Source organism: Halichoerus grypus, chromosome 7, assembly GCF_964656455.1.
Source record: "Halichoerus grypus chromosome 7, mHalGry1.hap1.1, whole genome shotgun sequence".
In the NCBI taxonomy this organism is placed as follows: Eukaryota; Metazoa; Chordata; class Mammalia; order Carnivora; family Phocidae; genus Halichoerus; species Halichoerus grypus.
In genome coordinates this window covers 30,363,416-30,376,724 of record NC_135718.1, presented here as the reverse complement: position 1 = coordinate 30,376,724, position 13,309 = coordinate 30,363,416, and the positions used below count along the sequence as shown (strand labels likewise).

The window sequence follows — 13,309 nt, the reverse complement described above, 5'->3', positions numbered from 1 at the left end:
ACGTATATGTAGGCAGCCTTGTCACGATTGCTGCTTGTGTGACAGCCTGCACGGTGACCCCCCGGGGGGGTCAGGGAACCTTCCTTCCTGGACCTGGGACGAGGTGACCTGATCCGAGCTCCCACAGCCAGCTCAGACTCCCTGACTCCAAATCACCTGGGGTAGTGTCGAGAGCAGCCCCTTTCTGGAACTTGAGTCCGGGGGTACCTAATGACTGGTTAGGGCTAGGATGAGTTCACTCACCCCTCATCCAGCATTCCCCTGATGGGTGCTGTGTGTGTGTAGAGCTTAATTAAGCCCGATGGGCAGGCCTGAGGCTGAACCCTCCTTCAGAGAGAGAGAGAGAGAGAGAGAAGAGGCAGTTGGGGAAGGGGGCGGCTCTGGGCAGGCTTAACCCCTGCACATTTCAGAGTGGAACTGCAAGGGGATTTCTCCCCTGGGTGGGCCTTCTGGGCCTCTTCCCTATAGGGAAATCCACGGAGCACTTGTTTCAGAGTTCCCAGGAAAAGGGGAAATGAAACCTGCATCCTGTTTTGCCGCCAGCCTAGGGAAGAGGACCCAGATGGCGAAGGTTGATGGTGGCAGTAACCTAACTGGTTGAAATCCTGGGGCCTGTGGAGTTGGGGGAACAGAGAGAGCTTGAGGAGGGGATCCAAGGTCAACCCGGGACAGAGCCTGTGGCCTTCCTGTTGTGTCCCAACCTTTCTTCCCCCATTAGGGCCCAGCAGCCTGGTTCTTTCTTCCCAGCTGCCCCTCCGTCAGGATTGGCCCAGCTTCCCCTTCCTGCCCACATCCTGTGGTCTTCCTGGCTTCCTTCTGGCTCACCTGCAGCTTCCAGGCTCCAGGAAGGGAACTTCCTGTGCCCATCCATCTTTGATTTGGGTCTTTCACCCCGTACTTTCTCTTCCTCCCCCTCCAGCCCCTTTGGCTACTTCCGGTCATTTCCCTCCCGCGGAGCCCGTGCTGGAGTCTCCTGCCCTCCCCCTCCCCACCCCAAGTGGACTCTGTACAGCTCTGCCAGCTCCGTCCCAGTCCAGGCCCCTTGGAGTATTGCTTTTCCTAAAACGCAGCAGCTGTGCATTTTGCTGGCCTACCCAGCTGTTCTTGTCCTTGACCACAGAGGTCATGTCATTTGTGACAATAAATAGGAAACGAGAATGAGAGGGCTGCCAGGTGCCTCTGGGCTGCCCTTCCAGCTGCCTGCATTCCTGCTGGGAAACAATACTAGTAATCCAAATAGTAAAGCTCACATTTATAAATACGTTCTGTGTTCACTTATCATTTTCCAGATGCTGTGCCAAACATTTTACACATATTATCTCATTTAATATTCATCCTGACCTGGTGAGGTGAGTTGAATCTGACATCACGAGCCAGAATTCATGCGGGTCTGACGTCCAGGCCCATCTCTTTACTGTGGCGATGTGTCTGCCTCCGACTGGAGGGGGAGAGGTGCCACGCAGCCAGGGACCCCCACAGCCCACTTCAGGTTCTTCTTTCCTCCAATTGCCTGTTGCAACTGGTAACTAGGCCACAGAAGGAACCCTTGTGGTGTCTGTGCTTTGTTTTTATTTTCTCCATATCCCAAACAATAAAAGACCTTCAGATGGTAGGGGTCCTAGTATTTCTCTTTACTGTGGACTCCCCCAGACCAGTGTCCCATTTTATAGCTGGGAAAATGTCTTCCTCGTCTTAATTGGACATCGTCCTAATAAAGGAGCCTCAAAACTAGAAGTAAATAATAGCCTAATCTCTCGACTTTCCATCTGATGCTCTTCCCACTTAGATCCTGTTGCCATTCTATTCTGAGAGTGCTAGAAATATGCCCCAAAGTTTCCTCTTCTACACATTCTTTATTGACTTAGAACATTTCTACTCTTTGCGGTAGGCCCTTTGTGTTCTATTCTTGTCCATGAGAGGTGATTGTCAATGAAAAAGAGAGCGAGAAAAAGAATCAAAATCTCTGGGGATTAGGGTATATATGAAGTTTGAAAAAGCATATTCAGTATCATAATCACATTTTAGGTTTAGCAGAAATACAGTGTTTTTGAAGTGTAAGCTATTGAAAGTGGAGTTTGACAAAACTCTTGCCTGATGTGATAGTAATTCTCAAGTGGGAGATGGCACAGTTTTGGGTAGGGTGTGTGTATGAAGTCTGTGTATTTATCAAAAGGGGGAGTGTGCTTATTAAAAAGGCTGGGAAACACGGTCTTCCAACAGGAGACCGTGGTATCCTGTTTTTCTGTGTCCTACGGTCCTATTGGTACTTACTGGAGGGCTCTCAGGATGGTGCGCACTATATGGGGGGATCCTGCCTGTCTTGTCTTAGTTGAATCAAACCCTCTTAGGGCTCTGGGTGGCCTACCCAATGGCCTCGCCACTCACTTGCGGCAGTATGCCAGATGAAGGTGATACGTAGTGTAGAGGCCTAGTCCTGGAGAGTTCAAGGCTAATCTGAAGCACAGACTGCCAAAAAGCTCAGGTGTGCATTGAGTTTCTGTATGCCAGGCTCCATGCTTGGCCCAGGGTATGCAGCTGCACAAAACAGATGTGGCCCTTGCTCATGGGACTCACAGAGTAGTAGGCAAATAGATTGTGCTCAAAGAATGAAAATGTAATACGTGCTATGAAGGAGAGAGGAGGGTGCTGGGAGAGAATTATGAGGTAGGAGGAATGGATTATTTTGGGACATAGGATCAAAAAGACTTCCCTGAAAAAGATACCTAAGCTGCCCCTGAGGGCTGAGTGAGACTGAGGTAGTCATGTTGGTCTCATGTGGCCCCACCCTTAGCCAGAGCTATTTGCTGCCCGTGTGACACTTTTAGGTGAATAAGAAAAAGATGCCTGCCCCGGGCAGAGGCAGCCCTGCCAGGACGCACCGCTGGTGAGTGAACACAGCTAGGTCTCAGCCTCCACTGGCCTCTGGTCCTGGTGCACATGTGCGCAGCATAGCCCGAGATGGGGGCCTTCCCCAAGCTGAGTAAAGGGAACTGCATGTGCGAAGGCCCTTGGACGGAAAAGAGCTTGAGGCCTTCCAAGAAAGGAGAAAAGCCACTGAAGGCAGGAATGGCCACCTCCGCTTCTCTCCCCCATAAGGAGAAAGGAGAGGGAGGCCATGTCCGGAGCACTGTCTGGAGCTGCAAGGCTGCCCAGCGAGCCCTCATCATCTGGCTTCTTTGGGGCTGTAGCTGGTAAGTGTCCGCTCTGACTTTTCCATTGTACATGTCACTTCTGCGGTGGCCCAGGAAGAGAGAAGGACCGTTAGGAGGGAGTTCTGGGGAAGCTGGGCCACAGATCAAGGCCCACCAGAGATCAAGGCCAAGGTCCTGCCAGCTTCCATTCAGCCTCCCCAAGACAAGTGCCTACTTTGTGCCGAATTCTGTGCTAATCTTGTAAATTTGGAACATCACGGACTTTTCACCTTTTTCTTTGTCTTCTCACCTGAGACACACAACCTTTCATTCCACAGGTAGGGATACTAGACTCACATGCAAATGATGGCTAGTAAAGGGAGACTCTGCTGGGGGGCGGTGGCTCTGCTCGCCTTGGGGAGGGTAGTGGGGCATGCTTGTAGAAGTGGCATTCAAGTTCAGTTCTAGACGTGTGTGGACCATTAATATGTGGAGTAAACAGAACTCTCAGCTCTTGGAGGGAGGGACCATATCTTGTTGAGTGGTGAGTCTGCAATGCTTAGCCTGATGCCTCACTCATCGTAGGTGCTCAGCCTGATTTGGAGGCAGAACGGTCCCCTCTAGCATCTCTCCAGGAAGGCTGTCTGAATTCTTTTTTTTTTTTTTTTCAAGGTTTTATTTATTTATTTGACAGAGAGAGACATAGCGAGAGAGGGAATACAAGCAAGGGGAGTAGGAGAGGGAGAAGCAGGCTTCCCGCTGAGCAGGGAGCCTGATGCAGGGATCGATCCCAGGACCCTGGGATCACGACCTGAGCCGAAGGCAGATGCTTAACGACTGAGCCACCCAGGCGCCCCAAGGCTGTCTGAATTCTAACCCAGGTTTTCTGTCCTGTTGCGCAGGGCCTGCCATTGTGCCTCAGCGGCCTAGTGACAGAGCAACTAAAGGGGTGTTTGGGGAACTTGAAATCATGTCTTGAGGAACAGGGACTCCTTAGCAAGAAAACACAAGGCATAGGAAGATCAGGAAGGTGGTCTTTAAATCCCCGAAGAATTGTGGTTATGATATTATTACCATTTACTGAGCCTCTCCTATGTGCCAGGTATACACTGGGGGCTTCACATACATAATCTTATTTGGTCTGCACAGTAATCCATAGGGGAGAATCATCTCTGTTTAATAAAGGAGGGAACTGGGGTTTAGTTCAGATGATCCAGCCAAGATCACCTCCCTGGGATTTGGAATGGGTCCCTCTGGCTCCCAAACTCGTAACTGCAGAGAGATTTTAACTATCACACAGTGTTGCCTGGAGCTCTTGTCATGTAATTCGGGAGATAGAGCCAGCACTCGAGGGTCGGGTCGAAGTTCCAGGAGGTAGTTTTTCTGTTCCCCATAAGGGCGATTTCTCTTCCTAAAGGAGAGCAGTCTGAAATTAGAAGGGGCTGCCCTCGGAGAGCCCAGCTTCTACTGTAGGACCTCCTGCCCCCAGTGGGATCTGGTGGGTGCAGAAGTCAAAGCTGCCCTGCCCTAGCCTGGTGGGGGCGGTCCACCCGCAGCCAAGCACAGGCAGAGGCATCCACATTTCCTGGATCATCCTGGCCCAGATCTTTTGCATCCTGTTTCCTTGATCTCCCTGAAGCCCCAGCAACAGGCCTAGGTCCAGCTTTCCTCCACGAGGAGCTGGGCAGCAGTGTTGCCTGGCCCCCTTTGGAACAGGCCGCATAACCCACGACCAGGTCTCTGGAGCCTGGCCTGGAGGCCGGCACTCAGATGAGTTTGAGGAGAGGGCAGACTGGGGTGGGTGCGCTTACTCTGGGCTACGTGGGGCTACAGAGATTTGCAAAACCGTACTGATTGTCCTTTGACTTTTGCTTTGCCTCACTGACTTCCCGTGGCCCCACGGCTGGCTCCGGGGTGTGGTGCGGGGCCATTGGGTTCTAGAGCCCCTGTCACAGCATCACATGAGTTGATGTGGGTGGGAGCACTTTTGTAAACCGCAGAAGGCCTTCAACGGTCAGAGCAGGCCTGACAGCTGACTGGGGTTGAGCCCTGGAGGACATCGATGGGATGGCCCGTCAGTGCCTGGCACCAGAGCACGTGTCAGGACGTTAGCGCTGGGAGAGCCAGAAAGGTGGTGGGGTCCGGCTGCCTACCCGGTGTGGGGTTGCTCCACTCAGCACCCTGTGGCGGGGGGTCGGCCGGGTTTTCCTTGAGCAAGGCTAGCTTTTGATGGCGCTCACGAAGAAACAGTCCTTCCTTGCGTGGGCCTGGCCCTCTACGAAGCCCGTTCCTGTGTGCTGCCTCCCTGCCCCTCGTGGTGGCCTCGTGAGGGATGTCTGCGCTCAGTGAGCTCAGTGAGGCCAGCCGGGCCTCTTTTGTGCCTCCCACTTGCTGGTTCTGCAGGAGCAGGTCTGCTGCCCTTTTGTGAAGCTTTCCTGTTTCTGTTGCTGGGATCTGAGTCATTGATGAGCATTGGTGACCCTTCTTACAGTGTGGTGAAGGTCAAAGAGGTGCGTGGGCCTTGCCCCGGTCTTCCCAAATGTGTGGCCAGACAGGAAACACAACCCCAGAGATACTCAGTCTTGTCCTTCACTGTTTGGGTGCATTCTGCCTCTTTCCTGACCTGAAGCATGTTTTACAACAAGATTGTGCGAGCGCTTCCCAAACGGCAAGGTCAAAGCTTTTGGCTTCCTTCCTCTTTAGAACATACCTGGCTGGTAGGGTGAGGGTGGGGATGGACACGCAGGAGCCATATGGTGCCAGGAACGGGACAGAGCAGCTCGGAGGAGGGATCTGGAGGGGGGCCAGGGGATGACGGCTTAGTGCCTCTGCTGCCAGGGGCTGGGGCCACCCCGGTGACTCCTTCCTACTTCTCCTTTAGAGGACTTTCACCTCCCTGTCTCTTTCCTTTTTCTGCTTTTCCTGTTTTTCTTCTTGTGAGACACCCCTGAGCTGTTCTGCCTTCCAGCTCTGCCCACCTGGAGATTCCCAGATCTGAATGAAGCTTTAGCGTCCTTGACACATCATCTTTCTTTAAAACATCTTCTCCTTCAGGGTTCGGCAACCATACCTGCCACTTCAGAGCAACGCCTGCCTGCACCTGGGAGCTTTAACATCAGAGCCCCAAGCAGATGCTCTGGATGCCTGGCTGCTAGCCCGCCCAGAACATGTAATTGGCCCTTGCGGTGGGTGACATGTTACTGCACAGGGATATTTCACGACAGTGCCTTAATCCTGAAGGACAAGTCCCGCGGTAGGAATCTTATACATCGTGGCAGGCCAGCAAGGAGGACATCTGGGGGTAATAGCAGGAAATTGGTGATTGTGGAGTACCTTCCACGTACATCCTGTCGTTTCTCCTTGCAGCAGCCCTGGGAGGTGGCATCATCTGTTGTACAGATTTGAGAACTGAAGCTTGCTTAGAGTCACAAGGCGGGTTAATGGGTGGGGTCAGCGTGCGAATCTTCTTCTGCTTGGCTCCTGAGCCTGAGCTCCTCCCCCTGGTCTGTGCTGGCCCTCCGCAGGGCCTCTGTCTTCTTCACTGTTTCTTTACTGGCGATGGTTGTATGAAGTGGGGTTGAGCCGTCAGGGCCTTGTTGAGCCCATCAGAGCTGGGATGGCTGGGCAGGTGATTCGGGGACCTGGGGGTGCTGGGGGAAGGCAGTGGCTGTCTTCCGCCCTTGTACCTTCTCGTCGGGTGTGAGTTGGTGGCTATCCAGAAGTGGAATGAAGGCAAGGTGGTGCTGGGTGTAGCAGCCCCAGAATTATGGCAGGACTGTTGATCTGTGAGGGCCCTCGAGGCTGACAAAGACACAGCTTCCCTGGTTCCTCGGTTCCTTTGTGGGAGGTGGTGTCGGTAAGATGATGCCCCCACCCCTGGGCCAGGTCCTTCCCCATTTCTCTCATTCCTTCTTCTCTTCCGCCCGGTGACAGCCAGCAGGATGGGTGTGAGGAAACCCACAGAGAGGCTAGAACAACCGTGTGTGTGCATTTGGTTTTGCATCCCTTAAACCCTTTCTTACCCATAGGAGTCAGCCTTTTTTTTTTTTTTTTTTTAAGATTTTATTTGTTTATTTGACACAGAGAGAGAAGGAGACAGCAGGAGCAGGGGGAAGGGCAGAGGGAGAGGGAGAAGCAGGGAGCCATGAGGAGTCAGGCTTTCAGACCTCCAGGACCAGCTTTGTCTTTCATGTCCCTCTCATGGGCTCTGCTGCTGCCTTTTCCTGCTCTCGTCATGGTGCTCTTCTACCCGTTTGTGGGTTCTTACATGTTCCTTACGGAGTTTTTGCCGTGATTTGTACAATGGCTTCATCTCGCCTCCTCTCCTCACCCTGCTGGATCTTAGTGGGTTGGCTGGAAGTCAGGACTGCCCATTCCCCGGTGGGCACTGAGAAAAGTGTTTGAGAACGATGCAGACTTACGTCCCATTGCTGTACAGGAGTGCATTCAGTAATGTAAGGCTGCATATTGCTGTGAAAAGGGGCCTAATGATGCAGTGGCTTAAAGAATGAGAAATTGATTTTTCTGGCTCACGTAATGGCCCTGACATCCCCAACCTGAGCAGACCAGGTGAGGGGCAGCTCTGCTGCTTGTGGTCTTTCTGGTACCCAGTCCCTTTGGGTTGTCACCCTATCACAGGACATCGTCTGCATGGTTGAAGCTGGGCTGCCAGCACACTTGGGTCCCAACCAGCGGAAGGGAAAAGAAAAGGCGGAAGAGGCATGCCCACTGTCCTTGGGCCCAGGTCCTCTACGGCTTGGCTCCTGTCCCTACAGCTCACATTCTGTCGGCAAGGATGTAATCACGTGGCCACCCTGACTGCAGGGGAGGCTGGGAAATGTAGTCCGGCTGGCTGCCGCTTGCCGAGGCGGAGGGGAGAATGGGTTTGGGTAGACAACTAAAAATCTCACCACAAAGGTGAAGAGTATTTTCATTTGCATGTGCTGAGGGAAGAATGTTTCTCTGCCAGTAACGTGCCCTCTCTCTCTGATAACTGTACACATGCTTCCCTCTTTGGCAAACATCTGTACACCAGGCTCTAGGCTATACAAACTGGGGGCACCAGAAGCTGAGTAAGGCAGTTCCTTCCTGCCTTTGAGCAGCTCAGTGTGGTCTGGAGGGGGCATGCGTGGAGATCAGACCATCTCTAAGTGCCAACATAGAGATCCCTCGTTCTTGCGTGTGAGGCACGGCAGATAGAGAGCTAAAAGGCCACCCATGGCCTCGAGATGCTTGCAGTTGTGCAGACTAGGAGATGGAAGTGGTGGAGTGCTGGGAGCAGGTTTGGTTTGTGGAGTCAGGAGGGCTTCACAGAAGAGGTGATGTTTGAGCTGGGCACAGAAGGGCTTCCCCGTCAACAGGAGGGGAATCTTCAGGAGAGAAGACCAAGAGCAAAGGCATGGAGACTTGGAAGTTCATACAAGGTCGATGGCTCTGGGGTGGTCTGAGTATACTGGGAAAGATCTACATGGCTCACTCCTCACTCCATCCTGGCCTCTGCACCTGTCTCCTGGCACCTGCCTTCCCTGGCCACCCTTCCTATAATTGTGTGTTCCTTGGCACTTAATTTTTTCGCTTTATTTAGTATAACACATATAAATACTTGGTATAGGGGTGCCTGGGTGGCTCAGTCGGTTGAGGAGCGGCTGTTGGTTTCGACTCAGGTCATGGTCTTCAGGGTCCTGGGATCAAGCCCCACGTCAGGCTCCGTGCTCAGCAGGGAGTCTGCTTCAGGATTCTCTCGTCCCTCTGCCCTTCCCCCCACTTGAGCACATTCGCTCAATCATGCTCTCTCAAATAAATAAATAAGCACCTGGTATATCTTTATTGACCTGTGCATCATTTGTCTCTCCCACTGGAGTGTAAGCTCCATGAGAGCAAGGACTTTTTGTACAGCGCCTGGTAAATAGCAGGTACTCAAATATTTGTTGAATGAATAAATGAGTATATAGAAAGGTGTATTGCAGATCCTATTTTTGGGAAACCTTGAATTCCACACTAAGGAGTTTGGCTTTTATTTTGTAGTGGGGAGCTATGGAAAGTTCTTGAGCAGGGAGATGACATGATCTCTGCTGAGAAAGTTACTGACAACAGCAGGAAGTTAGGTTGGAGCAGGGAGAGAGTGCCTCTTTCCTGGCCTAGCCCAGCTCCAGAGCAACACACACTTCAGCCTGATGTCCTGTTTGTGCAGTCTTTTTTTTCTTTTTTTTAAATGAGATTTTTTTTGTTTATTTGACAGAGAGAGACACAGAGAGAGAGGGAACACAGGGGGAGTGGGAGAGGGAGAAGCAGGCTTCCCGCAGAGCAGGGAGCCCGATGCGGAGCTCGATCCCAGGACCCTGGGATTGTGACCCTGAGCCAAAGGCAGACACTTAACAACTGAGCCACCCAGGCGCCCCTCTTTGTGCAGTCTTAAAGCCTATTCCTGGACATAGTCATTTTGTTTGGGCCAAGCAGAAGATTTAGTCCATAGCAATGGGGTGGATGTGAGCTGACCTCTGCCTTTCTTTTTGGGGGCCAGAGAGGGTCTAACAAGCACTGTTGTATACTGCTAGAGGAAATGAAAATTGATATGGTCTTTCTGGAAAGCAATTTGGCAAAGGGCACCAAGAACCCTAAAAATATCCCTACCTTTGACCTAGAAATTCTCCCACGAGGACTTTATCATAGGGAAATGAGCTGAAGTATGTGCAAAGCTGTATGTGTGCAGACTTTCATCCTAGTGTAAAAAAATAGAAATAATCTAAATATGTAACTCAAGTACCTCTCAAATCCATCCCTCAATTCTGCCTGCTACATAAGAGACACTCAACAAAGTCCAAGTACAGGTCCTTATTTTCTCTCCTCTGCTAACGTAGCACCCTCCTAATTGGCCCTCCTGCCTCCAGTCTAGGCCCCTGAGACCCATCCTATGCACACATTCCAGAGTGAGCTGTCACAACTTCTGCTTCACCTTTTTATGGGCCTCACATCTCTTAGGGAGTAATATCCACACTGTTTCACTGGCCTAATGGCCCTCCGTGAGCTGCCCACTTCCCACCTTGCATGGTACATTCTGATGGCACTGTTTGTGGTTCCCAGACCCTGCTCACCTCTGAGGCCTTGCTCATATTGTTTCCTCCACCTGGCTCAGCCCTGCCCATGCCTTCGATTCAGAGCAGACTTCAGGACCTGCCACAGGCTGGGTGAGACCCATCTCCTGTGTCCCCACGATTCTGTGTAGAGTTCAGCCCTTGCATTTGTGCATTGGTTTCTCTTACCTCCTTAAGTCTCTCTCTCTTAGTAGCTCTGACCTTGAGAGCCTGTCTTGTTGACTTTGTGTCCCTGTTCCCCATGTTGGGGTCTGGTGCGTAGGAGAAGCTCCACTCATGATTCTTGAATGAAAGAATGAATGGCAGAGCTTTCTGTTAGGAAAAAACATATCCTATAGTGCCCAGCAAATTGTGACTGCTCAATGAATATTTATTGAATGTTTCTACATGAAACAAAAATAACAGAATTTTTGAAGTATCTTATTTATTCTGGATTTCCTTTATTTCCTGAGTTGATCTCCAGGGGTGGAACCTGGACATCTGCATTTTCATGGAACTTCCACAGGTAAATCTGATGAGCAACAAGGGTTGCAAACCACTGGGTGGCAGCTGGCATCAGATGAAAATAAAAATAGGATGGGACCAAGGACATGCTAATGGCGGCGGTGTGGATTGTATTCCCTCTGTGGTCCCAGCAGTGTGTGTGTGCGCACTGAGAAAAACGGAACGAAAATCTCTTGACATGTTATTGCCGGTTTTTGTTGGATGATGGGATTTGGGAGACTTAAATCTTTTTCTTTTTATGTTTCTATTATGTACTCCCCCCCCCCACACACACACACTTAGCATCTGTCACCTTTTCAACCACATAAAAAGTGACAAGAAGGGCCGTTGGACAGGGGAGCCCTGACTGTGGTGTTGTGGGTCCTGGGGCCAGTCCCTGGGCTGCAGCCTTCGGCTGGCTCCTAGCGCTGATTTGGCACCAGCTCCAGAACCTGACCCTTTGGCCCTTTCTGCACACCCAGCATTCTGGTGTTCCAAGAAACCGTCCAGTGACCGGGGACCTTGGAAACGACTATGGACTATTCCCAGGCATGAAGCAGACGGCCTTGTGGTTTCCCGGCCCCCAGGGGAGGAATGTGATGGGATTTTGGTAAGGATTTGCTACCACAAGGGAGTATCCGGATGGGTCCAGAACAGAAAAGCTGAGCTGAGGTGGGGACAAGGCCAGAAGGGGCATTGTGATACCGGTGACTGGGTTGTCAGCCACCTGGCAGGCGAGAGGTGGGGTGGGGCAGCCAAGTGGGACACTGAGGGTTGGGGAGCAAGGCAGCAGGGGACTGACTGGATCAGGGAAAGCAGCTAGCCTGAGGGAGGACCCCAAAACAAGGTGCTCTTCGTTTGTGGAGTTGGAGTTGTCCACAGGAGGATATGCATTTGCCTCTTTGCTTAATGCCATCTTTTCCCCCAGGAGCTTTTATGAGTCTTTTTCCCTTTATGTTCCCCATCAAGGTGAACTCTTTCTCCTTTAAAGCCATGTTAGTCCTTGTTCATGCCTCTTTGTGGCCTTCATCACTTCCTGATTTGGTCTTCTTTCTGGGCATGTCCTGGGCCCTCGCAAGGACAGGACAGGGTCATGTGCATCTTTGCAGTCTACATGGGCCATGGTCAGGTCCAGGGAAGGCAGTGGACTGTTTTGCATCAGCTTTCCCAGCTGGAAAGGTCAAGGCCAGTGCTCGAGCAGGGAGGGCTCTGCTCCTGGCCTTGTGGCTGGCTCCTGGCTGGTGCTGCCCTGGGTCGCCACGGCGACGAGATGCTCCCTCGCAAGCAAACAGCATCCCTGGCTGGGCTGCCAGCCTCCGCAGTTCTTGACCTCCAGCTGAGTTGAAACTGAGTGGATGCCTTTTCCAGCAGCAGGAGCTGAGCCCACGGGGCTCCCTCCCTGTCCCTTTGGTGGCGGTGCTGAAAACAGCTAACTCCTGCTGCCCCCAGTCGGCTGCCTCCGCCTCCCCACCCCGGCCAGAGCCTGCCTGCATGGATCCATGGCGGGGGCGGGGCGGGGGGAAGTTTGGGGTGAAACAGGTGGTCTCCTCCTAACACATTTATCAGCTGTCTCCTGTCTGTGAGGGAGCCTTCCCGGGGCCTTCCTTTCTCCTGGGTTTTGGCACCTTGGGAGCCTGCCTTTCTCTCAAGCCCTGGGAGTAGGGGTGGAGGATGAGGAGGCTGCTTCTGCCTGGCTTCCCTGGTGGAGCACATCTGAGAGAATAAGCCTGACCTGTCATCCCTGCCCCCTGCCAGTCCTCCCCCCGACCCCAAGCCTGACTCAGCTCTCGTTTGACACAGATCTTAAGCCCTAGTCAGACTGGTCTCGGGGAGGGCGGGTGATACGGGCCATGGCTCAGCCGTCCCAGATGGGGCAGGCCTGCTGCCTTCTACTCTGGGAAACCCTGCAGGCAGGGCCCGCTGCAACCTTTCCTGGCCACCCAGCTGCTTGCCTTCCCCTGACACAAGGGCCTAAGGACGGCTCCACCAGGAAGTCTGCTGTTTTCGGGCTGGCAGCTTCCTTCTGTTGCCTCCCTTTTCCATTCTCGCCCTCCCCCCGTCCCAGGAGACCTCAGCTCTGGTCACCCCACACGTGATCCATTCCCCCACGTAATCCATTCCCTGGTCGGTGTCTCAGCCTTTATGGAGCACCTACTGTGTGCCAGGCACTGGCTTGAACCCTGGGCTCCTGAGATGGGTAAGCCCAGCCCTGCCCTTACAGCTTATTTGCGGCACAACTCATTCAAAGTGGCTTACATGGGAGCTTTATTGGATCCAGGATGGCTAGAAAGAGTCTTTAGAGGTGCCTTGTGGGTAGAAGGCACCCACAGTCCTGGCTGAGCCATTTCAGCCTTGTCATGACAAGGATCTTTTATTGCCTTTCCCCGTAAGGCTCATGAAGTTTTCCACCAAACCACATTGAAGCAAAGCTTAAGGAACACACACACATACACGCACACACACAATTTTTTTAAAAAGTCAGTGCATACACAAATATATGGTTCTAGATAGTTTTGCCATAGACCTCTTTGTTTTCAGCATTTCAGAGCAAACATGCTCGTCACGTAACTAATTGACTATAAGGCAGTTTTGCCGTAAAAGATA

General features: G+C 52.3%; 1 protein-coding gene across 2 annotated transcripts in view; it reads left to right on the top strand.

Moving 5' to 3' along the window:
- Positions 1–13,309, top strand: part of UBTD1 (ubiquitin domain containing 1) — a 54,545-nt gene that overhangs the window by 17,648 nt on the left and 23,588 nt on the right. The window contains exon 1 of one of the 2 annotated variants that reach the window (XM_078077294.1): positions 3,108–3,191. The exons of the other annotated variant lie outside the window; for it this stretch is intronic. Coding sequence (XP_077933420.1) covers positions 3,116–3,191 — 76 coding nt within the window. The 5' untranslated portion in view covers positions 3,108–3,115. Of the gene's footprint in view, positions 1–3,107; positions 3,192–13,309 lie in introns of those variants that run through there. 2 annotated transcript variants of the gene reach the window in all.